General features: G+C 40.1%; 3 protein-coding genes across 9 annotated transcripts in view; all 3 read right to left on the reverse strand.

Moving 5' to 3' along the window:
• The window catches only part of sfpq (splicing factor proline/glutamine-rich), a 27,332-nt gene extending 18,712 nt beyond the window's left edge, over positions 1-8,620 (reverse strand). The window contains exons 1-11 of one of the 4 annotated variants that reach the window (XM_015039703.1): positions 7,765-8,620; positions 7,498-7,716; positions 6,366-6,554; positions 5,981-6,282; positions 5,795-5,890; positions 5,511-5,707; positions 5,290-5,374; positions 5,032-5,143; positions 4,889-4,937; positions 4,616-4,722; positions 129-400 (exon numbers count right to left, since the gene is read on the reverse strand). In XM_015039703.1, coding sequence (XP_014895189.1) covers positions 287-400; positions 4,616-4,722; positions 4,889-4,937; positions 5,032-5,143; positions 5,290-5,374; positions 5,511-5,707; positions 5,795-5,890; positions 5,981-6,282; positions 6,366-6,554; positions 7,498-7,716; positions 7,765-8,400 — 2,106 coding nt within the window. In that variant the 5' untranslated portion in view covers positions 8,401-8,620 and the 3' untranslated portion in view covers positions 129-286. Of the gene's footprint in view, positions 1-128; positions 401-4,615; positions 4,723-4,888; positions 4,938-5,031; positions 5,144-5,289; positions 5,375-5,510; positions 5,708-5,794; positions 5,891-5,980; positions 6,283-6,365; positions 6,555-7,497 lie in introns of those variants that run through there. The other 3 variants (XM_015039702.1, XM_015039701.1, XR_001425889.1) reach the window with 3 other exon arrangements.
• Positions 8,621-9,902: 1,282 nt separating this feature from the next.
• On the reverse strand, positions 9,903-20,842 carry lypla2 (lysophospholipase 2). Of its 4 annotated transcripts, none has more exons than XM_015039708.1 (10): positions 20,748-20,842; positions 16,977-17,069; positions 15,957-15,988; positions 14,884-14,949; positions 14,768-14,815; positions 14,539-14,609; positions 13,672-13,745; positions 13,479-13,580; positions 13,216-13,386; positions 9,903-12,416 (listed from the first exon to the last, which is right to left on the reverse strand). In XM_015039708.1, the coding sequence occupies exons 2-10, from the start codon at positions 17,052-17,054 to the stop codon at positions 12,366-12,368; spliced, it is 693 nt and encodes a 230-aa protein (XP_014895194.1). In that variant the 5' UTR covers positions 17,055-17,069; positions 20,748-20,842; the 3' UTR covers positions 9,903-12,365. The 4 variants fall into 4 exon arrangements, with proteins under 4 accessions (XP_014895194.1, XP_014895195.1, XP_014895193.1 ...); XM_015039709.1 differs by having other exon boundaries at positions 16,977-17,102; positions 20,748-20,765; XM_015039707.1 differs by lacking the exons at positions 16,977-17,069; positions 20,748-20,842 and having other exon boundaries at positions 15,957-16,148.
• Positions 20,843-21,644: 802 nt separating this feature from the next.
• pithd1 (PITH (C-terminal proteasome-interacting domain of thioredoxin-like) domain containing 1) lies at positions 21,645-24,744 on the reverse strand. Its single transcript, XM_015039710.1, has 6 exons — positions 24,273-24,744; positions 23,668-23,711; positions 23,354-23,431; positions 23,172-23,276; positions 22,806-22,914; positions 21,645-22,226 (listed from the first exon to the last, which is right to left on the reverse strand). Exons 1-6 carry the CDS (start codon positions 24,468-24,470, stop codon positions 22,125-22,127), a joined length of 636 nt encoding a protein of 211 aa, XP_014895196.1. The 5' UTR covers positions 24,471-24,744; the 3' UTR covers positions 21,645-22,124.
• Positions 24,745-25,094: the final 350 nt, after the last annotated feature.

The following is a 25,094-nucleotide window of genomic DNA, read 5'->3' on the forward strand; positions in this document are numbered from 1 at the left end:
AATCTCCAGCACCATCACTGTTGCCTCGAAGCAAGAAAGTCTTATATTCAAATCCCGGCCTCTTTCGAAATATATTGCGTTCTGAAATGCAATATATTGCGTTTCTACACTAATGGCAATACAAAGTAAAAAAAAAAAAAAAAAAAAGTATCGACTTAATTATAAAACTAATCAATTAAATGGATAAAATGATGCAACAGTTTCAACTTAAATACAATAATTCTGACTCAACATGTTCGTCTTGGAGTAGCTTTACAAATATTGCTGCTGGAACAAAACGCAGCGTTTAAAAACGGGGTTTCTTAATGGGGCCATCAAACTCCTCACGGACGCGGCCGTACGCTGCGGCACCGGCGCCCATTCCTCTAGCGCCGCCCTGCACATAGCGCTCGCTGCGCTGCTTTTGTGGGAATTTGCAGGGAGATGAGGATTAATGTAAGGGAAGGAGTCGGTGCGAAAGCGGCACACAGTTCATGTCCATGTGGAGACGTGAAAGAATGTGTGGAAAACAGGTGGGTTGTATGTATTGTGTGAAGGTTTATGAAACAATCAGCAGGAGACGCATCCGGAGAAACGTTCGTTCCAATAGAAGGTCCACAGGTGCCACAGGTTACATACAGAGAAGGAAGAGAGGGTAACGTTTTCATTAGTCTGGGCCTTCCTGTTGTCTTCTGCTCTCCAGTGCATGCTAGCCTACAGCACATAATGCTCTTAAGGTCCAGTACAGACCATATTCACCAGCTGCTAATCAGTCATATCGCAACACAGTTTCTATAGACGCCACTGAGAAAAATACCCAGCACCATGTTGGAGGACAAACAATTAGCTTAAAAACCAGAGAAAGCGATCATCAAAATGACATTCAGGATGATGAGATTTTTTTCTTTAACAGAAAAAAAAAAGAATCTCAATCATAGGACTAGGAGCAGAAAGGACAGCTAAGTTTACCAAACACATTTCCAGTTTGGACTTCAATGCCGCAAATGTTTGTGGAAAAAAAGGAAACGGTTGGAAACAGGTGTGACGTTTGCTAACCGCACCGCACAGACGTGACCTGTTGGGCGCGTCTGTCAGTCAAACCTCTAACAGCGGCTGATTTTCAGACCTTTGTGGTGGTAGATAAGATTGGTCTCTCATGCAAGTATCCACCTCGGTTTTAAAGTTCAGTGTGTTGGGTACAATAGAATAAAAATGTATATATATTTAAACTGTAATCAGCTGTAAATAAAATTTGTATAATTTCTGAACTTGAGAAAGTGTGTTGCTGATCATTTAAAATAGTCTTTTAGAAGTAAATCTAGAAACTTATTAAATAAAAATAAATACCTAAACACATCTGTGTAAATAATGTGCTATCCTTCAACCTTATATCAAATATGACTTAACATTTTTACCAGCGTTGCTCTGAGAAATAGGTCCTGTTATGATCTCAGCAGTTCCACCAGGTGTTTGATAATTGCTACTGGCTAGTCTGAAGGAGTTGAGTAGGGGGAGGAGTTAAGCCTTGAAGGAGGAGCTAGGTCCAACCAGGAGTTTTGCACAGCTGAATGGTTGCCATGGAGATTAAACATGCATGAAGGAATCGAGGGAACACTCCAGGCATGTCTTAATGAGGGAATATCATTATATCATGACAAAAATCTAAAAGTCAATTTTACACAGTACTGCCCCTTTAAGCTGTTGGATGTCCTCCAATATGGCCGATAGGAAGTTTGTTGACGTCCAACTAAAATATTGTAGACAAAAGATCAAACCTTCATGGATTCCACAGAAATATTATATGAATGAATAAATAGAATTAAAGATAACTGAACCATTGTTTCAATCAGTATGAATTTATCCTCCCTCAGTTTAAAACCATAAATCAAGAGCTTCACAAGGGATGACAGCAATAGACTTGGAAACTCTGATGAATTGTTGCATAGATATTAGGTAAGAATATTAATTAATTCTTGCAAAAATAAGAGTAAAAACTTTCCCATACTAAATTATTTAAAGGTCAGCTTGGGCTACGTTCACATAGCAGGCAGGACATATTCTAATTTTTCATTGCCTAACCTTTAGCTTCCTTGGTCTTGTTATAAGTTTATGACGACACTGTTGGCTCTCACTGCTCAACAACTCAACAAGCTGATCCATAGACAGCAGCGTCCGTCATTACTGCTGTAAGCAGAGTGCTGTTGTGTGACGTCTACGTTCTCCTGTACATGCGGGTCGCTTTGGGATCGTAAACCATTCACACAGAAGTCTCATTGCGGTCGCATTGAAACGACCATGAAAAAAAATTATGTTGAATCATAGAAAAACTAATTGTAACTGAGCATCAAGACGTGCTGTGTGAACGTAGCCTTAGGTTCTCAGAACCAGACCCAAGTCAGAAAAAGTGTCATAACTAGAAAACGAGGGATGAACTGGTGTGAGTTGCAATGATACTAAAATAACACCTAAAGTTATAAATTAATATTGTACTATTTCATGAGTGACAGTCTGATCTCAAAAGATCTAAACTAAGGATAACTCGACTTTAGACAGTAACCAGCTGATATTCATAGTGAATTCTTGTTAAAGAACTTATTTATTCTAACCGTTAAACATTTACTTAAAGCAACAACAGTGAAATTAAGTAAATGCCACATTTTTAATTAAGATTACGAGAGCATTAAATCTTAAGAGTTCTGAAGTCTTTAAACTGCTACTCTCATAAACAGCATGAGAAACTTTGACGGATCATCCCTTGTATTTTAAAGAAGAGCCTTTGCTGCTGTAACGTAGTTCAGCAGTGATCATTTAGCCTCTGATCGTCTCTGAAGGGGCTAAACATTTAACAGGCACTGCAGCAGTGCGTCTCCAACTTACCTTAATGTACATTAACAAAAAAAAAAGTCAAAAACAAAACATTAACTCAGTTAACACAAAGAGGAAACAGTTTTTCATTAATCACAAGAATAACAGAACCTGACGGTGGTTCAAAGTTCAGAGAAACAGTTCTGTAGATGGATGATAGTCACAGAATGACCCGATTTGATCCAGAGTATCGGATCGGGAAATGATCAGAGTTTATGATCATCTGAGATTCTGTGTTTTATGAACTTATGAGTCTGAGTTTAACCCAACAATCACAGTTTTTTACTCATTAACCTGAAGATCACAGAAAAAAGGAGAATATTTGCTGCTTCAGCTAATTGTACAGTGCCCAGATATAGCCACACATGCTAGCATTAGCCCAGAATTTCAAACACCATTACCAGGATAAAGACACCAGTGTAACAAAGCCTGTAGCTGGACAGGTCCAGTCAGAGACTCTATGAACGGTCCAGACGCTCAGTCAGGGCAGCTTGGAGGATTATTTTTAAGAAAGTTTTTGGCAGACAGAGCTACAAACCAGCTGTCAAAGACAGCCGTTTTTAATCAGGCTTCTGAAGGACACCATTTAAATGAAGTGGGATTACCATCACCAATCTGCCCAAAGCAACTACATTTCATCACATTTTGGCCTTTATTTTAGCTCATAGGAGCAAATGGGGGGGTATTAAAACATCAATAAATTATCACGATAAATCTGAATTATTCTGATCAGAAATATTTTTTATGATAATAAGTAATGACAAATTCCCAGTCCTACAGAGAGCATTATAAAAGCTTTCTGGACTTTTGCAAGATTGCTGCTGCCAAAATAAACCATTAAAAGTCACTTCAGGCCCCAGATCGCCTGTATGGGACACTGATGGAGAGTCAGAATCAGATTAGGTTTTGACTGGGACATATCTACTGAAATCAGACAAACTATGAATATGGTGAGTTCTGCAGCATGTAAACAGCTGTCAGCCGAAAATCTCTTCCAGAGAAAAAATATATTTCACTCCAACACACACCAACATGTTTACAGCACAAATAGTCTCCATTTTTGCCTGACCCCTCTGATGAAGTCCTTTATGTTTTTAATACCATCATCCTGCACTAAAAGCATTCTAAATTTGCAGTTACAAAAAAAAAAGTTACTAGAAAGTGAAGGTAGCGGAGCAGACCGAGTACAGCCCTACTAAAGGTCTCAAAGTTGCTCAAACAACAGAGGTAGAGATATAGATTCCACACATCCACCCAAAAACACAAGTTCCCATTTCTGTGGTTCATCAAAGTTATGCCTTAAAGTAAAAATGGAGCAAACGTTTCAACTGGAGCGCTGCTGATAGTTACAGAAAAAAAAAAAAAAAGGTTTTCTGCTGTCCACAAAACAAAGTGCCTGTCACGCTCACAAGAGACAGGGCTTGCAAAGATCCTCTATGGACACAGATGACACACTAGAAGTGAGCAGAAGGAACATTGACAGATTTATCTGGTGATTTAGTGCAGGATGAAGGTTTTGTAGCTAAATGTGATTAATCCAGGGCTAATCAGGGGACAAAGCTGCCATGGAGAACAATGTTTTAAAATCTTCATATTCCAACTATTCGCCAACCACAAAGTCTTAAAAAGAGAGGAAGCTACTTGAGTTCTACGCTGCTGCTGGCCCAGCTGGCCTCCATGTCTACAATCATCATCAGAAATTTAACACAAATAGAAAAAGAAAAAATAAACAGCCACATGTGAACTATATTCCCAAAGTGGGATACATTACCATTTCACTGGTCATCATGCCTCCTGGAGACGATCCCAGTCCAGACTGACCCTCAAAGCCGAGGCCACTCATCGCAAAGTTCTGGCTGGATCCGCTGAAGGCCATGTCTGATGAGAAAACAACGTGTTAAACACCCCAGAGTTAAAAAACAACTCAGTCTCTCTTGACTAAACAAACTGAAAATGTCTCAAACTGACTTTAAAACTGAATTACACATCAAACTGAGCTTTTTGTCTCTGGCGTAACTCCATCTATCAATGCAGTGGAACTTACCTCCCATGCCTAAGGAGCCACTGGTGTGCATCCGTATGTCAACGTCTCTCTGTGAAACAGAAATAGCAATCAAACAGGTTTAAAAAAAACAAAAACAAAACTTAAATCATATGTTGTTGAATTGAACATAAAATTGCTCTTACATCCATGAAGTTTCCCATTCGGTAGTTTTCTTCACGCTGACGGCGCATCTGTTCCTCCATTTCCCTCTTTCTGAGAAGCTCTTCTTCCCGTCTGCGCCGTTCTTCTTCCTGTCTGTTTATTTAATAAAACATAAATAAAAATCATCATAAGTTCCTCAGTGTGATGTTTGTTTTAATTCAGTATTACCCTAAAGACACACTATATTTCCATATGGTTACAAAATCATTCTAAAAAATCAAAACTGATCATTCTCATACCTGAGCTGCATTTCCTTTCTCTTTTGCATTTCTTGGTTGTGCAGTTCCTCCATGCGCCGCAGCTCTTCCTGCCGCCTCAGCAGTTCTGCAGGAAAACAAAAACAATGATTATTCTGATGATCACATAAGCAGAGAACAGTAAACTGGCAGATATTGTTTAATTTTCTATTCACTGTAAAACTGCAGCCTTTTGTTTTTGCTTTAGCAGCTTTGGGACTCACCCTGCCGCAGCATGTTGGCCTGATGCTCATGGTAAGCATCTTCCATCTCGCTCTCCAGTTTCTCGCGCGCTTCACGCATGTTCTTCTCCACCTGCTCCCTTTGCTGCTTCTCCATTTCATCCAGAGACTTCCAACGTTTGGAATATTCAAACTCAAAGGAGCCGGGGCGGGGAAAGCGAGGAGGCTGCTCACGCGCTCTGAAACACAAACATCCAGCATGTTAGACTAGACTGAATCATGGAGGCAGGTTAGCATAACACAAGCAACCGAATTAGCAAACTTACACTTGAAATTTTGGGTTTTTCTGGACAAATTTCTCAGGAAGTCCATCATCACAATCAAACTGATCCAGAGGCTCAACAACTACAGGACGGGGCGACCTGGAGAGAGATGAATAAGTCAGAGAAATCATTCAGGAACTTTTGCCATCAGGTCTCAGTTTTGTGTGCATAGCTAAAAAACAAGCTTACGCGGTGAGAAGGAAAACGCCCTCGTTGCATCGGTCCAGAGCCTTTTTGGCAGCGGCTCTGGAAGCAAACTCCACGATGCCGCGCCCTGCAGAGCGTCCGCGATCGTCAACGACAACGACAGCCCTCTCGACCATCCCGAACTGCGAGAAGGCTTCGTCCAGGAGCTCGTTGGAAACAAATGGAGACAGATTCTTCACAGACAGCGCAGCGGAGTGTGTAGCAAAACGAACACGAAGTGGTCTGCCCTTCATCGGATAGTCGTCCATCTCAGCTTTAGCGATTTCTGCCAGCGCGCGCGACTCCTACAACACAAACAGGAAACAGATTCAGCTGGAGAAGTTTCTCGTGCTCAGCTGGTGTCACAGTTCAGAGCATCGCCTCTTACCAGTCTGATGAAGCCGAAGCCTTTTCCTTTGTTGACGAAGACTTCAGAAGGTTCTCCATACTTTGAAAAAAGTTTCCTGAAATCATCTTCTGTGATGTCATTTGGCAGGTTACCAACAAACAGACGGCATCTCTGTGTGTAGGACTTCTCTCCAGGCTTCAGCAACATGGACAAGGCAGCCTTGAACGTCTGTCAACGATAAAACAGTCAATTAATTCAGGGACAAACTCCATTCAAATTATATCAGCTTTTTTTATGCCCAGGCTTGACACAAAACATTTGGACAATATGTATTCATTCTGGACAATAAATGGTCCCAGAAGTTATTGTAATAAACAGTAATATTGTTGTTTTGAAACCATTTTAAAATAATATGATTGTAATGGCATAATAAAGCAAAAACACATTCTCAAAGATTAATAAACTTTAAACTCTAGTGAACATTTAACACTGGAACTGGAAGACATTTTAAATACCCAAAACAAATCAAACAACAAATAAAATGAATTATGAAGTCTCTAAACAAAAATATCCTTAAAAAGAGCTAATTGAGACCAAAGCATCAGACTGAAGACTTTTGTCATTTGTTTTTCTTTTTTTTGCACGTTTCTTAGAATCGGACCATGTCATTTTTAATAACACAGTATTTTATTATGCTCTAAATTCTGTCTCACTGTACAGTGTTTGTATTTTATTTTTATGTTTAAGTTTTTGTGTTAACTGACATGATTTGGCTTTCTTTTCTGACACCTTGCTGCTGATAAACCTGAATTTCTCAACTGAGGAAGGTTATTTATTCTCTATTCTCTACTAAGGTTGAGCCCATCCAGCCCAGATGTAGGTGCATTTCATCGTTGCTTTATTTTCTTTTAGTTCTAATATTGATTTAAGTCAAGTAATTATTTAACATGAAACAAGTTAGTACCTCTTGAGAAACCCATTTGCAACTAAAAAACACGGATACTAAATTTTCAGCGCCTTGATTTCTGTTTAATGAAATAAAAATAACCTCTCAAAGTGAATCACTGTTAAACAAGATGGCTGCGGGCTAACGTCAGCTAGCTTTTCTTCACCGTGTCTGTCGCCATTAGCTGCTGCTAAGTCTTGTTAATCTGACAGGTTTTAGACTCACCCCTGCTTCATCTGGTTGGCTCTTGTTGGGATCCTCTTTCGGTCTCTGTTCGCCCATCGGTTCCGCCCTTTGGGGCGGCTTAGGGCCCGAACCCTGGACTGGACCGGTCTTGTTGCCCTGTTGGGGACCAGACCTTTGGCCCTGCTGTTGGCCTGGTCTAGACGCCTGTTGCGGACCGGGCCGTTGGTTCTGTTGGGGACCAGGTCGCTGGTTCTGCTGGGGTCCAGGCCTCTGGTTCTGTTGGGGTCCAGGCCTCTGGTTCTGCTGTGGACCGGGTCGCGGGTTCTGCTGTGGACCGGGTTTCGGGCTCTGCTGTGGACCGGGTTTCGGGCTCTGCTGTGGACCGGGTTTCGGGCTCTGCTGCGGAACCGTCTTGGGGCTCTGTTGCGGTGCGGGTTTCTGGCCTTGTTGTGGACTCGGCTTCGGGTTTTGCTGTGGAGTCTGCTGCTGCTGCTGCTTCTGCGGCTGTGCGTTGGCATTACCAGCCGGAGTCTTGATCTGCTGGTTCTGGTTGGCCTGAGCGGGGGTCGTGTCCGGTTTTGGAGTTGAAGTCTGGGTCTTCGACTGGTCCACAGGAGGGTTCTGTTTCTGCTGCTCTTGCTGGGCCGGTGGTTTCTGTTGGTCCATCGGGCCTTTCATGGTGAGGGCCGGTCCGGGGCTCGGTGGAGGAATAATTGGCTTCGACTGGTTTTGCGCAGACTTCTGTTGGGAATTCTGGCTATTCGATCCGCTGAAGTTGTTGTTGCCTCCCCTCCGGTTCTGGTTGGAGTTTTGGAAAGGGTGGTTTCGGTAATGCGGGTTTCCCATTAGGCCGCCACGCATAGGGCCACCGGGACCTCCGCCTCTGCGTGGCTGAAATTGATTCATCCCGTACCCACCACGGTTATTGTTGAATCGAGACATTTATCCTTATGCGAGCGAAAGTACTATTTAAAAAAAACGCAAATAATTAACTGCGTAGTTACAACTTTAACAGCTCCTTAAAGGTCCTCAAAATGGCGACCAACGGTCGAGCAGAAATGAGTCTTTCTTTCTCAGAAGAAAATGATGACTCCGCCCATCTTCACCCAGTGCCTCTGATTGGTCCGTCGCTACGTTTTTGATGTAGTTCGAGCAGCAGAGAAACGAATCCCCAGATTTTCAAGAGTCTGCTTTCTTCACATTTGTTCCGGTTGAATTTAAATTATTTTATCTAAAAAAAAAAAGTGTCAAATATCAGCCGTCAGTTGCTACGTTGCAGATACTGTTATCTGCAACAGTTATTATTGTTATTCGGGGTAATTTTAATGTGTAGAAAATAGCTGATTCTTATTCTCTGCTTTTGTTGTACATTTGTTTGATAATAGGAGAAAATACACTTTTTCGTGCATTTATTAAATTATTTTTCTAAATTTTCTTTTTAAACATATGAAATGTAAATCACAATTTTTGTAGTAATTTATTAAAACAAAATATTTGCTTTTGTGTACACTTATATGTAAGTAACATTGCAGATATCTGTTTATTTCCCATTCCAAAGCAGAAAATTGTACCTTTTATAAATTTTTGTTGGAAAATATATTTTACTTTAGAAAATATCAATGCTATAGATAATTTGTATTACACCATGTCTTTTGAGTTGTTGGAGCACTATTGTCATTTTCATTGTTGAGTGGGTAAAAAAAAAATTGCTTCACGATTTTGGCCCATCTGACACAACTGACTGAGGATTGGTAAATATGTAGTGATATTCGGCTATGCATTTTGATAACTTCGTTTTTAATTTACCTGTGTTAATGTGAATGTAAAGCATACATTTTCTCCATATGCAACACTAAAATCACATATCTTAAAATGGCTGTTTTACAAGAGTTTACAAACTTCATTGTTTTTCTGTTAAAGCATCTACAGAAAACACAAAAGACCTGAAAGATATCGTTTTGAAAATATATATTTTGTTGCCATTTATCTTAGACGTTGAGTGTCTGTAATATACAAAAGTGTTAAATATATCTGGATATTATTAAATATCCAGATATATTGGATATATCCAACTAGGCCAAAAGACGCCACCTGTTGGAGGCGCTGTAGAACTGCATTGGCAAACCATTTTCATTAGGGAAGCACCGATATGAAAATAATGGGTAGATATTGATAACCGATAAATCTGAATAAAGCTTTATTCTGGTTGTCCTTCCTAGCTTCCAGCTACACATCCAGCAGATTCAAAGATTTCCTCCAATATAGATAAAAATGATCCATTTGGATGTATTTGCTGGAAAATGGGCCAAAATACAACCTGGAACTATAAGCTTAATTAAAACCAGACTGTTCGAGGAAGAGTGGAAAAGCTTTCATTATTTACTTTTCTTTTTGAATAAACTATTTTAAATCAAACAAAAACTCAGACATTCTCTGTTATTTAATTTTTTTTGGATCGTTTATTCCGCAGAAAGCTGTTTAGGGAACAAAATGAGCAGAGAGACCATCAGTCTCACCTCAACATGTCTTCTTAATGCTCATCATCATCAGACAAAAAGAGGATGAGATGACGATGAAAAAGATCCACAACTTTAACAAAACAATCAAACGGGGAAAAAGAAACGACATAAAAAATACAGGAACAGATTCCAAACAAAGAAATCCAAAAAACGGCTGGGATCAAAGACTGAGACGGAAATATGGAAACACTAAAGGAGACGAGAAACATTCATTGACTTGTGAACAATCAAAACTGACGTCTGTGAGATCAGAAGACGTCGCCCGAACAGAAAAAAATAAAACCTAAACTGTTCCTCTCCACAGAGATTAATGCGTTTCAGGCCAATTCTAAAAACCTTAATTGGAGTTTAACTTGAGATCTTTAATCTGTCGCTCTGTTAGCAGGTTACAGCATTAGGAAAAATGAGAATTTCTGGATTTTCTCTGGGATTAAAAGGTCTGGAGCTCTGGAACTCCTTGGTATCATGGATATGAAGAGGGAGGAAATCATCTGCTCCAACATAAGTGGGAATGGTGGGAGGCGCAGTGAAACGACTGGTGATGTGCAGTCTGTGCGGGTCTCATGTTCCCGTTCTCCTGTGATTTTCGGAAAAATCAAAGTCTGACACAGAATCAACATGAAGGTTTTACAGCTCTGAAAGAAACAGGCTGGCAGGAACAGTCATCCATTTGCTTTATTTCACTTGGATTACGTTTTACACAAGTCACTTCATTTTCTCACATTTAAAAATAGGAAAAGCATCAGTTCCTGGGATTCTCTGTGTGTGTGTGTGTTAAAGACCCGGACAGGCTGCAGAATGTGGAATGGATGCAGTGGTGGAAAACCAGCTCTCCCAGTAACCGAGTCGGAGACACAGAGCTTCGTTATAAAAGGCCTTTGCAGACATGATTAACGGGAACAGCGCAGGACGAGAGGATTCACGCCAGGTTAGCCGCTAAGCTAACAGGTCAGAGGTCAAATCATACGCAAACAGATTAATCCACACCAATACATCAACATTTTGATCCTTTCAAACCTGTAAACAAACCACTTCAAAATAATCTACTTAAACTATGATTTATGCTTTTGTTTTGTAGAGAAGTATTTTCAGAAATGATATTAAAGGTCAGAAGATCGCTCAAATTTGGTTTTGTTTTGATCGTAATGCCCATTTGGGTCGGCTGACTGTTATTACACAGGACAGATCGTGACCGCTGATCAAACCTCTGGTATATAGTCTTTATTAGTCAGTTAATCTCATTTTCCTGCAGTTATTTATGAGCAGAATGAAAAAATCAAAATAATCTGTCGGGCAGGTCAAACAGACAGTTCTGTTTGGTGCCAAAAACAAGAATTAATATGTTATTTTATCTATTCCTTTCCAGTATTTTTAATTTATTTTCCTTTCTTCATCACTATTTCTTGTTATTTCTCAAAAGGAAGCCAAGATCTCACATTCACTGATCTGTGATCCCCAGAGGGATCCCACTAGGAATCCTTTTAGGAAACCCGCAGCGTTTCTTGTTATTAAAATCAAAATAAATTAAAAAGGAGTTTAAGTTTTTCTTTCTAAGCTGCTGTTTCTGCTCAGACTCAAAGCGGACAGTCAGGGTCATCAGTACGCTGCTTACTGTTGCTATGCTACAACTTTGCAGGTGTTCAAATTGGACAAATTTAGGAGCTACGAACGAATACTGCAGATTTTGATGTGGGAATGTGACCAACATTGCTGCATATTTCATACCTGAAATGGTTTTCATCAGATTTTGATCTGATTTTACATCCTTTAAATAAAAATGTGTTGTTTTCTTTAATGCAAACAGCTTTAGTCGTTTATAAAGGCTGTCAGAATGTCTCAAAAGAGTTAAAACAGATTTTACGTCCTTTCACTTCCTATAAAACCTGCAGCTAATGATCGAAAGGTGGAGAAGCAAAAGCTGTTTGTAAACATCCGACCAGTCTGACAGCGCCCCCAGCAGGTTGGATGATGCGACTCAGACTCATCGCTGGTTTTCCAGTAACTCAAAAGGAAGTGTGGCAGTGAGGCGATGAGTGATACAAGCTGATAAAAGGAAACAAGATGAGGTAAAAAAAAAAAGGAAAAGAAGAGAGTCAACAGATGGAGGATTTAAATTAAAAAAGGGGGAATGTGCAGCGAGAGTTTCTCCCTCCGAACGCCGAGACTCGACAAGTTGGACTGTATGAAGAGCGCTGTTCAGCTCCGCGGATTAAATTACCTGTTAAATGTGTGTGTACGTATGTGTGTGTGTGTGTGTGTGTGTGTGTGTGTGTGTGTGTGTGTGTGTGTGAGGAGGTGGGGGGTTCTCATGGCTGTTTCCTGCAGGAGAGCAGATCAGGGGTCAGAGGTCAGTGTCTCGGAGGGCGTCACAGTCGGAATGAGGCAAGGTCAAATCCGGGGCAAATACTTCTCAATAAATTCCCTTACAGCCAACATTTCCTAAAAGAGATCAGAGCAGATTAATAATCAGTTAATAAATAATAATCTCAGAGAAATAAAAGCTTCTAACGTTCGTTTCCATCCAATCATCACCAGGAGGAACGACAGATTCTTTTTGTTCTCCGCTTTTCCAGGGTGGAACGATCACAAAACGTCTACAAAGATTTATAAGAACAAGAACTGAAAGCTCAAAATATCTGACTAACATACAGCTTTATGTTTCATAATCACACCAAAGAGTCGCCTTCCTGATGATGGCGACCGGAATAGAGATGCACCTATCTGATATCAATATCTGTATCGGTCCCGATATTGAAGAAAATTCTAGATTAGGTATCGGTGACAATGACTTTGAGCCATAAGGGAAGATCTATTTAGTCTATTTCTATAATTTCTGCTTTATTTTTTATTTTACATTATATTTAGAATTCCTGATTGAACTTTCTGAACTATTTGAGAAAAGGTTTGTTGTTTATTTTCACATTTGACTAAGCTAGTCAATCTAATGTTTTTGTCAACTTATTTATTTTGCATTGACTGTTTTCTCCTAATTTAACTGACTGAACAATTTAAAGTTGTTTTTCCATGTTTGACCAAGCTTGTGAAGCTGTTGGTGTATTTCACTGCTGTACTACTGCAGATTTCTCAAATTAATTTGTAATTTAGTACATTTATGTGTGTGTTTAAAATAAACACAGACATGTGATCTTCTGTATCGGATCAGCCGATATTAAATCTTAGATATCGGTATCTGAGGTAAATCGGTGCGTCCCCAGACTGGAGTAAGATGCAGACGTACCTCAGGACAGGAGGAGTGCTGAACGCCTGGGTAGGTTTTAAAGGTGACCATCTGAGGGTTAACTATGTATTTGAGCTTCTCTGCCGTCATGGCGCCGAACTGCGCAGGCACCATCATGTCCATCTCTCCGTGGCACTGCAGGATTGGGATGTTCTTGTTGCCGCTTGACGCCTGTGGGAACAGAAGACCCACAGTGGTTGTACCTGAACAACAGAACCGGCGCAGAGCGTGACGGGGCGGCTCCAGCTGGAGCCACGACGTACCGAAGGGAAACTCCTGTGAAGAGGGAGCCAGCAACTGAGGGCCACCACGCCGGCCAGCTGGTGCTGGCAGGTCAGAGCGGTGTATAAGGACAAAGCGCCACCCTTAGGTGGGGAGGAGGAACGACAACAAAACGTTTACTACGACCAGGTCTGGTTTAAGAACAAACAGAATCAATGTGAGCCGCTATCTGACCTGAGAGAATCCACCGATGATTATACGGTGAGGAGGAATCCCATTTCTGGCCTCGTGTTCGATTATGGCCTTAACTGGAGACAGAAACGAAACCATTCAGTGACGGAAGAAATGAAGGAGTCAAGTTTGAACTAGTCAAAATAATACCAGAATAAAGTTGTAATAATACAAGAAAAAATCATATGAGAATAAAGCTGTACAAGAATAAAGTCATAATATTAACCATAACTCCTTCAGACTAGCCAGCAGCAATTAGCAAACACCTGGTGGAACTGCTGAGCTCATGATAGGAGCTACTTCTCAGTGAGAAATCAGAGGAGCCATGTTGGTATGACTTCCTGAGGCAGAGTTTTTAGAGAGACAGAGGCCCAATTTCAAGAAGTTAAATCAGGAAGTCAAATTTCTTTTAAGTCATATCTGACATATACATATATAAAAACTGAAGGTAACATAATTTCTTAATTGTGGTATGAAAAGGCACTATGTGCCTGGGAAACACATAATATTGACTCAAGGATAAAGTGATAAAGTTATTGATTTAAATTTGTTTAAATCAATAAACAAGGTTTCTGACCCATTTCTAAAACACCATCTGTCATTTACTATCGTAAGCAAAGCTGCTCATTTCATCAAGTTCTGCACAACAAACTGTATCCATCAACACCACCCTGGACTCTGTGATAATTCAGCCCAACACTTTATTATTAGTAGTATTATTATTATTATTGCTGCAGTGTTGTGGTGAGGTAATCCTCTTTCCACTGCTGACAGTTCCCCTTATTAAACTGCTGAACTGGACCAATCAGAAGCGTTTTAGAGGTGAATGTGGCTGTTTTGTTTCAAACGCCACGCTGCGTTCAAACTCACTGTTTTCTGCAGCCTTTTTGATTCCGGCTTCATCCTCTGGAGAGTCGGGGCTCAGACCCATGAGGTCGAACCTGCGCACACAAAACCGGAGTCAAGAAAAACAACAACAGATCAATACTCACAATCGCACTATTGTCAAGGGCAACATGGGAGCCTATTGTGGATTCCAGGGAAACAAAGGCAGCCAGTTTTGAGCTGAGAGGCGGTGGCGTTCATCAGAGCTACTCACCACGCGGGCATCAGGGCCCTCATGTTGAGAGTGACGGGGATTTTAGGCCTGTGGGGGAAAAAGGCGTCAGGGCGGCAGAACAGCAGTTCAGGTGAGATAAACGGCAGCAGGCTTACGCGTGAGGGCAGATAAACTTGACGTGAGGCAGCCGGATCCCCGTCAGAGAGTCGGCCCAGCCGTGCCTGATGGAAAACAGGAAGCAGATAAAAAATAAATCCAACAACAAACAAATCTGGCTCATAAAAAAAGAAAAAGGATTTTTACACTTTTGTAAATTTGTACAGAGTTCTGACTGAGGAAAACACTGAATACATTTTAGACAAATCAACTCAAAGCCACAGTCAGGAGATGAAAATAATCCTCAAAGGACCTTAGATAATATTTAATTAATGTTTCTTTTTTATTGTCATCTTTTTAATTTCTTTGCAGTATGATTTTGCATATGTTGTCAAAATCATGTTTTATTGTTTTACATTATTACAATTCCACTTCTTAATAGTTTTTAGAAAGTTTTTAGTAAAACTCATTAAGGACAAGTGCTGCAAATGATATAATAAGTACCATGACGCAGGCATGGGATGTCTGTGTGTTTGTTTCCATGAATTAAACCAAATAAATAAATTTGCTTTTCTTCCTATTCATAAATTCCAGCTGATTTTAATAATAAAAAAGAAGTATTAAACAGTCACAATAAAAACTAATCGGAAATTTTGCAATTTTTGGTTAAAGACCTTGTTTTTTTTACTACAATTATTTTAAAAATGCTCTAAATATGGTGTACAAGATCCCAATAATTATATTAATACAGAAAATAGGGAAGAACTGATTGCAATTTTCAGGCCGACTTGCTGGTTCTGATTTGGCCGATATCGATTTTTCTCTGAAAAGTCGATCATTATTGCAACAGAGTTCCAAAGCTTCAGGAGTGGAGGGTGGGCTGTCGTTAATAGCGCATTAACATTAATGAAGCAGATATGACCTGGTGAGTGAGTCTGTCTTTAAATGTTTAAATCAACAATTAAAGAGATATATTCAAATTCAAAAATATTTTATTTTTGAATTTGTAACAGCGTTACTCCAAGGTGCTGCCACCCTGAGTGGTTTCACAGCCTTTCTGTACCTGAAGGGACTTAAAATGATCTGGTTGGAAGGAAATTCACTAGAGAATAAAAACATGTGAAGTGCTCACCCTGTGTCTCCTAATCCATGAAGGAAGATCACCTGCAGCACAGACAGAAAAACATCCTGAATCCCAAACTGTAACCTTTTAAGCTTCCCAGCAGATAATACCATCAGCACTGGATTGGACATCGCCTTCTAGCCACAGGTGCCATTACTATGCATTGAGTCATGTTCATCAATATCGCCATATTTATAACAATCATGAATCACGAGTAGTCCAGTTTTTGTCGCTTATTAAACTTATAGAAATTATACCACAACAAAGGGAAAATAACATAAAAAAATAGGTACAAACAATTCAGAATCAGTCCTTTTCTCTCGCTCTCTGCGTCGGCTTTACTACACGACAGTTGCCACGACAACGCGTCGTGGCAACTGAATGACAACAGCACCGCCAGCCGACCGAGCAGAGATAACACAAAAAATGAACATAAACACCGCAAAACGGAACAGCTAGTCCGTTACTCTGTTAAGTTTTGAAGCTTGGTGATTATGTTGCGATTATTGATAAGTGTTTGAATGAACATGAGCAGTGGTTAATCAACTAGTTTAAACACCTGATCTACTTTTTATCTGTCAGAAGAGAGTAGATGTGTGGGTCGCCTAACCGAAACACACCGAATTCCGCAGAGCATGTTTATGTTACGGCTGTCAAAGTTAAGCTAGCATGACTGACCTACTTTCCACTTTGTCCACATTTTTAATTAAAACTTTTTACTGACCAGTGAAATGCGACACTCTTGGACCTTGTTATCCAACTGTTGTAGTGCTGACAATTAATAGTAAAACATGGCGTCTCTTTCTCAGATTATTTACGTGATTTTATCATTTTTCCGACCCATCGCATACCAAGGCGCATGCGTGGCGAACGACAGTCACGTGATGCCCAATTCAGTAATAACAATGGAGAAAATATGTCAATATTTGATTTATCGGAGCTTCTAGCTGCTCCTTGGTATCTGTACTTGCCAGTCCAGCAGAAAAATGCTGAGTCAAGCAGAGTTCAGGAACATTAGGATCGACTCACCGCCGCAGTCTCCTTCTGTGTCCCGGACACCGTCACAGCCTCGGCGAGCAGCGGCACAGACATGTTGTTGCCACACATACACTGTAGGGGGTGCTGTAATCAGGAGATGACACAAAGATCAGCAGCCTGCGGATCAAACACTGGATTTACGTGAAACATCAGGAATCGTCAGGATATATCGGCATTAGCATCAATCGCTATTTGACATTTTCTAATAAGTGAAACTGGGCCAATATTAATAATCAATGTTTCTTTCCATCTTGTACCGTATGTGTCTCTGGAGGCGATTGGTCATAAGACTTTTAAAGACTAAATGTAATTTTAATGACTAAATGTAATTTAAGGCTTGTATCATGACAGAAATGTACGAACTTTGTCCAGCTAACTGGGGATAAATTTGCACATAGGCTCCAATCTATCTCCACAGCATGATGATACCACCACCATGTATCAAACAGCTAACGTCTTAGATCTTCCCAGAAGAGCTTTATTAATACAAAAGTTCAAATTACAGGACTGCATTTCTTATTTAGCTTGAATTTATTTAGAAGGAATCATGTAAAAGGGACTGAATATAAAAAAATCTTTTACTTAATACATTATAATTTGATTTATGTTTATTTTTGCATTTGAAACGTGACAAAACAAGGAGGTTTCAGTAGTTAGGAAGTGCTTGGAAGTCTGAGCGATCAGGATGTTTTACGGTAAAAGCTCTAGGACGACATGAGGACAGGAAGGAAGGAAAACAGGAAGGTCGGACGGCGCGCTGCCTCATCAGTAAACAGACAACGAGGAGACAAAAGAATGTCCCAAACGCCAAGCTTAATGTTCAACCTTTCGCTGTTGAATTCCATGGCTGCTCTGAAGCAGAATTGGAAACATGTGACTAGATAAATGAGTAATAGATGAGCAATAAAAGGAGAAAGAAAGAGGAAGAGTTGGGACATAAATATCAAATGGCTCAGATTCTCAGTTAGCTTCAAATCACTTGATCTGGGGATAAAATGTCTTTCTCAATATTTAATACAGGGTGAGTAGAGAGAACACCTCAAGCAACTTTAGCTGACAAGAACAACATCCATCTATTTGAATCTTTTCAGCCGCAGCAAAAATACTAAACACAAAGAAGATACTAAACATATAATCCTTTTATCACCTGTCAGCTTACTTTCTGTCAAACAAAAGCAATCTATTCTTTACTACATCAGCACCCTAAAAAAACTATTCAACAAGTCTGTTGCAATAAGCAATAAATCGGTTAAAACGAGCTCAATAATATCCATTTTCAAGATTTATATTTTTTAACTAGATAAAGTCTTCAGTCTGGTGTTTTGGTCTCAACTAACCTTTTTTAAGGACAACTTTGTTTACAAAGACTTCATAATTCATTTTATTTGTTTTTTATTTATTTTGGATATTTAAAATGTCTTCCAGTTCTAGTGTTAAATATTCATTATAATTTAACATTTATTGATCTTTGAGAATAAGTTCTTGCATTTCTATGCCATTTCCATTATATTACTCAAAACAACATCATCATTTATTGCAATAACTTCTGGGACAATTTATTAAAAATTTAAGCTTCGGTGAACAAATCCAGTCTGATTTAAACAGCAGAAAGTTCGGCTCTGCCTCTTAAAGAGGCAGCGTTCTGGTCTGAGACTCAGACTGAATAAAAACAGGTAGAAGTGAGTGACAGAGGAAGAATAAAATGGCTCTGAAAGTCTGAGGTTGTTAGCGTGAGCCGCGCTGGTCAACAGATTCATAGCGTATGTCGTCGCTGTGTGGGATTTCTCTAAGAAACATCGGATCGCTCTGAGCTTCTGGAGGAGGATGCTGGGTAAAAATAGCTTCAGCATCTGCTGGGATTCAGACTCTCAAAACGACCGGATCTGATGGACTTTCTGTTTGCTCCACAAAGTGCTTCATATTTCAGCTGACATGTTTTTATCATCCTCTCATTGGAAGGAAAATCTGTTTTAAATATCTATATTTCATATGAATCCCAGAGATAACTACAAATAATACGTGGATTGATTCATAAACTAGACAGATGTTTTTCATGTTTTCATCTGAGTCTAAACGGTTTTTCTACGCAATTTCTCCCTCCAAAGTTCCAGATTTTTCCAGACTCATATTACTCAGTCTTTCATATTCATCATTTTAAATATAAATTACTAAACTTCACTATAAATTTACTGCAGATATTTCTACAAGAACCAAGTTTTAAATAACAATGACTTATTTGGCAAAAATAGCAAAAACTGGAAGGGAGGAAGGAAATAAGCAAAGAATGCAAAAAAGAAAGTAAGGAAAGAAGACAAGAAAAGGAGGCAGAAAAACAAATGAGACAAGATGGTAGAAAGAACTAAAGAGAAGGAAGGAAAAGGAAAAAGAGAGCAAAAGCACAGAGCAAAAGACAGATGGAAAGAGTGAAAGAAAGAATGAAAGAAAGAAAAAGCAACAAAAAAAGACAGGAAGAAAGAGTGAAAGAAAGGGTGAAAGAAGATAATTCATGGAAGAAAATGGATATTCTTCCATTAATAATTAAGTAATGGAAGAAAATGAATATTCATAATATTTAGTTAATGGAACAGTATTAAAGTTTGAAAACACAAATAATTTCCACTCTTATTTTCTGTTATCATATAAAAATAGTTAATATAAAAAATTCACAGTTTTCCAGACTGAACAGTAATACTGAGTGAAACTATAGCATCATGCAGAACAACCAGATAACAACAGACTGTTGTGTTTATTTCTGGGTTAACAAGAGAGAAAGAAGCCTTCAGTCAGCCGCTTATCGACCAGAGACCATTTCCAACAGGCACCAGGAAGCTGGTAGTGTAGTAGTAGTTTACTTAAGTAAAAGTGCAAAAATACGGAAAATATTCATCTAAATGGAGGAAAATGAGCCAAATTAAGAAGAAATCCATTCTGGAGAACTGAATCTAAAACACAACAGGAAATGATGTAGTATTACGCAGAAGACGCTCATTCCATATTGTTTTTATTGGTTTTACTTTATCTTCTAAATGTGTTAATTATTTTCACTGGTCTGATTTAATCCAATAAACGCAGATCAGAAAACCACGAGGTCTTTCCGTCCTGCGTGACTTCAATTACACTGAACAGAAAAACACAGCAGAGGTGCTGCAGTCAAACACTGATCCCAGATCAGCAGCAGGATCATCGATATGCGGCACATAGCGACAGGTTTCCCCCATCCAGCTGCTGCTACGGGTCGGGGGGCCCCTGCGGCTCCTCCAGCAGCTGCTGGGGCCCCTGGCCTCACCATTAACGAGTTAAAAGTGATTTTCATCTGATTTGAATGAGTTAGCATCGAAGGAGGAAACGGCGGTCGATGGGGAGTAGAAACAATGAATGGCCGCAGTTCGGCTTTAATTCTCGTTGGAGGTGGAACACAAAGCCCCAACTGCCCCAAAAATCCACTTGGAGCGACTCCCAGCCCCACTGCGGGCTTTAATCCCGCTTTATCTGCCGCACACACACATTGCTAAACCGGGTTAGCAGGAGGAAGATCCGCCACACACACACACAATATCGAGTGTATTGTCCTCTGCCGGTGCCTTCTTCCATCCCCCCCTCCTTGTCCAGGACCGGAACCATATTTAATTTTTGACCTCTTTTTTGACCAGCAGCCCAGAATATCCCTTAAATGAAATATCTCGTCAGCTTCGTTTCGAACCAGAATAAAGCGTTTAAAAACACATCCGCGGCCCGCTAGCCCGCTCGGATTCACACACTCACCGCTTGCTGTCCCAGTTCACGACGGGGCGGAACTTCCGGTACTCTGCGCACTGTAAGAGGAGGCGGGGCCAGCAAGTGACGTCACACACAAACCACAGCCCAACTTCACGTTTTAGGGTTTTAATGCTTTACTTTTTAAAAACTAAAAATCGATTTAAATAAATAAATTGAAACAATCCAGCAGAAACGGTCCGGTTCAGTGTATATTTTGGTAATTTGTCTTTATAAGAAACCAATAAAGAAAAACTAAATATATAAATATTTTTTTCTCTTAATTTTTTAACCACAAAACCGATCAAATAAATAAATAAATAAATAACCCAGAATAAACTGTCTGGCTCGGTGTACATCTTGGTAATTTGTGTTTTTATTTGACAGCAACTAAAATATTTAATTTTGTTGCATAATAAAAAAAATATTGTATTTTTTCACAACATAGATGAGCAGAAACAACGAAAAAAATATACAAATCCAGCAAACTGTATTTTTGATATATTTTAACGGGGGAGATTCTCAACAGTGACGCCACGGAGCGAAGTTATTTTTTTCTCTTTGTCCCCAAACGAAGAGAAAAAAAAATCTAAATTTTTAGTTCACTTGTTTTTGACTACAAAAAGGGAAGAAATGTTCTTTTGTATTTTATTTTTTGTGGTCTAAAATAAAACATTTCTTGAACTGAAATATAACAGAATTATTTTATTTTCGTATGCCAGTTTTGCAGTAGATCTAGTGCTTGTAGATCTATAAGAGCTTCACATTGTGGATCTTCACATTTTTGCCAGTTACACCGACCTGACTCACATTTACTGAAGACATAAACTCAGTATAAACGTCCAGCAGGTGGCAGCAGCCACTTCTGGGTGCAAAAAAAAAAAAAAAAAAACAGAAAGGTCAACGTTACTGTAGGAACTTATTTATTTTTTAAGCATCAGAAAAGATGAAAAAAGGCTTCAGATCTTTATCGCCTTTCATGTTAAGGAAACACTGAATCAAGCAAAGCTGTTCATGATTTAAACCTGAAAACGTTCCCGTGTTGCAGCGAATGATGAATCCAGGCCGTCGTCATGGCAACCAAGATGTTCACCTAACAAATAACTGACCCTGTCCTCCTCGCTTCCCCGCTTTATTTAACAGCACAATTCATCACAGAAGATTTAAAAAAAAAAAAAACCTTTCATGCATCTTTGCCAATGCTGTTGAGCATGTTGCCATGGAAACAATAGAAGTAGTTTCCAAGATTACAGCGCTCGCTCCCACTTGAACCCCTCCTCACTGCCCAAACGCAGCGCTGGACTTCCTGTTTGACATTTAGACCTTCAGCAAACGCCGCTAAACCTTCTTTCTCCTCCTCCTCTTTTTTCTCTCTTCCTCCAGTTCTCAGGAGATGAAGTTGGTCTGTGGGATGATGCTCTCCACTTTGTGATCCGCTGGGTTTGCTGCCGCCTCGTAGTTACAGATGGTCACTTCATGTCTGTGAGCCTTACAGAGAACAGAGCAGAAACACGTTAAACCAGGGGGGTCCAAATTGTGGTCCAGGGGCCGTTTGCAGCCCTCGGAATGATTTCTGGCGGCCCTTGACCAGAATTCAAGAAGGCGGTGGATGCCGATACAGATATGAAAACGTTAGGGTGCAAATTTCACTGATGCCAGACCTTTCAAAAAAAAGATTCAGACAATTTAACATCTTACCACAGAAAATGTAAGGTTTTTGTTCTAAATTTAATTTATTTTAATGGTAAAAAAGGACAACAAACATCCAGTGACTATTGCTAAAATTTAGACCTGGGCATGGTAAAATAAAAAATGAGTGAGCCACATCCTGTTTTTGTTGGTGAAAAGGAAAAAAAAGAAAAAGAAAATATCCACTTATTTAATTCAAATGTTGAGTTTAGTTTTTCCAATTACAATAAAGAAGAAAAATACAAAGAATTCTGTGGCCCCAGAATACTTAAAGCTCGACATTTTTGGGCACCATGCATTAAATCTGCAGATTCAGCAGAATGATCTAAACTTCCTCCGATCAGAAGACGAGAACAGACAGATTTATGCCTGACAAACCTCTGAATATTCCCCTCTCAGGCCGATGTAGTACACCCGGGTGTTCTCGTCCCCAAAGTTTTTGGAGATGTGGATGGAGAGGTGATGGACGCTGGAGAAACGAGCAATCCTGCAAATGACAAGCGACAGAAGGAAAAGTCAAATGATGGCTTCCAGAAAGGAAAAATAACTCCTGTCTGAACATTTCACAGCAAAATGTTCATCCAAAACAAAGACAAACAACTTAAAACATTTAATTGTTTTAAAGGCAACATGGACCTAACTGATAATGATAAACTTAAATTGAGCTAAAATAGTTTAAGGCTGCAGCTCCTCTGATTTCTAATGTTTCTGCTCAAAGTGTCTGAAAACTGAAGCGTGACTCACTTTGTGGGATACTCCAGCTCAGCCAGCGGGTCTCTGTTGAGTCTGAAGGCTTGGTCCGGTTCCCTGCCGGTGTCATCAAACGACATCTGAGGGATGTTTTTGTATCTGCAGACAACAATCAGACTCAGAATCACAATGCTGCCACCTAGAGGCGGAGGGAAGCAACAGACACACAGACTCACAGTCGTATTTCTGCTGGATGAGAGTCATCATTTTCTCCAGAGATGATGATGCCTTTCAGCTTCACGCTGCCGGTGAAACTGAAACAGATGAGACGGCGTCAGTCCGAGGACGCGGACAGACGAGAAGAGAAGCACCGAATGAAATTACACCCAGCGGGACTTCAGGATGATGCAAAGGGCTTATATCCAGAACTTTAACCTTTTCAAGTTTGCTGAGGAACAGTATTTACAACTAAATACAGCAAAAAATGCTAAAGGGATAAACTGCACACAGAAAGCAGGATAATGATGATGACTGTGACTGCAGGACTTACGGGATGTTGAACAGTAGCTCTTCATCCACATCACTTTCCACATACTGAAGGAAAACAAAAACATGGTCAAATGCTTCTTTGTTTGGGATCTGCACTGTGAAGATTTTTACAGTCCCATTTTCAAATCCCCAGACTTCAATCCTTTTCTGGGTATTCCCATGGAGTCTCCTCAACCAAAAACCCCCAGAGGCGCAATGGAGGCACCTTAACCAGATACAATCAGACCTCCCACTCTCCCAACACTCAGACCACAGAAGCTTACCGTATACTTCATGCATTGTAAACAGCCATCCTCCACTCAAAGAGGAGGATGTTCTCTGATTGGCCCGATAGAAAAACTACCAGAGGAATCGAAGTGAACGGTAGAAAGTCCAGATTAAACTTAAATGAGATTTGAAGTGAACGGAATAGAGCAGGCAGGCAATGGCCAGACTAGGAACTATTCACGCCTGTCCAGAAATTAATACATTATTTTATTTCTATTAAACTCTTATCTCAGGTCTTAGTTATGCATAGTTTATTCTGTAAAAGGTGCTACTAGTCAAATATTTTGTCCCGGGGTCACAGCCTGACTGCCCCGGGAGGAAGCCCACTCTGCCCCGTACCTTGTCTCGCAGGTTCCGCTGGTCCCACGGCTTGAACACCAGCCGTCCGTCTCCGTCCCTGCTCTCGTTCAGGCACTGGAGCCTCTCCAGGTCGATGCGTTGATACAGCCCGAACTCCACGCCTCTCTCTGCTGGCTCATGCTGCCCCTCCGACCCGCAGCTGTGGCTGTGTCCGTGGCCGTGACCGTGGCCGGACATGGTGGACTCAAGTGGCCGAAATTAGTGATAACCTGCAAACAAAATAATGAAGCTTTACGAGTAAAACGGGCTGCTTTATAAACGAGGACTCGGTCAGCAAGTTTCGTTTTGCAGCGTGAAGCGAACTAAGTTTAGCTTAAAGTGAGGTGAGGTTAACCCAACAGTTCCGATATGAGCTCTTCAAAATAAAAGCAGCAGCTTTCTCTTTGCAGTAATCTAACGGAATAAATAAGATTTTAAACAACTATAAACATAGTATTAATCGGAGTCAATGGTCTTATGTTTCTATAGCTTTATTCAAAGCTTAACTCGGCTTTTGTAACTTAATTTGTAAAGCTCTCGACATTTTATTTTGAAGAAAAAAAACAGGGTCACAGGGAAATGTCAACGATATACTGTCGGAAGCTTTTTAGGAGCCAACACTGAGCTCTGATTGGCTCCCGTCGGTTATCACCAAACGCTGCGACTGACGTAAAATGTTTACAAGCGTGTTGCAAAAACAAATAGGTTAAAACTAAGAAAATGGGCTTAAATAGCGGAAAGGATCAGCTAAATATCCGAATGTAAAAGGTAGAGCGTGAAATATATCTCTGTAGTTATTTCTGAAACCATTGGAGTTAAAAC

This window comes from Poecilia latipinna, unplaced genomic scaffold (genome assembly GCF_001443285.1).
Source record: "Poecilia latipinna isolate Pla-1442-1.1 unplaced genomic scaffold, P_latipinna-1.0 Scaffold480, whole genome shotgun sequence".
Taxonomy (NCBI): Eukaryota; Metazoa; Chordata; class Actinopteri; order Cyprinodontiformes; family Poeciliidae; genus Poecilia; species Poecilia latipinna.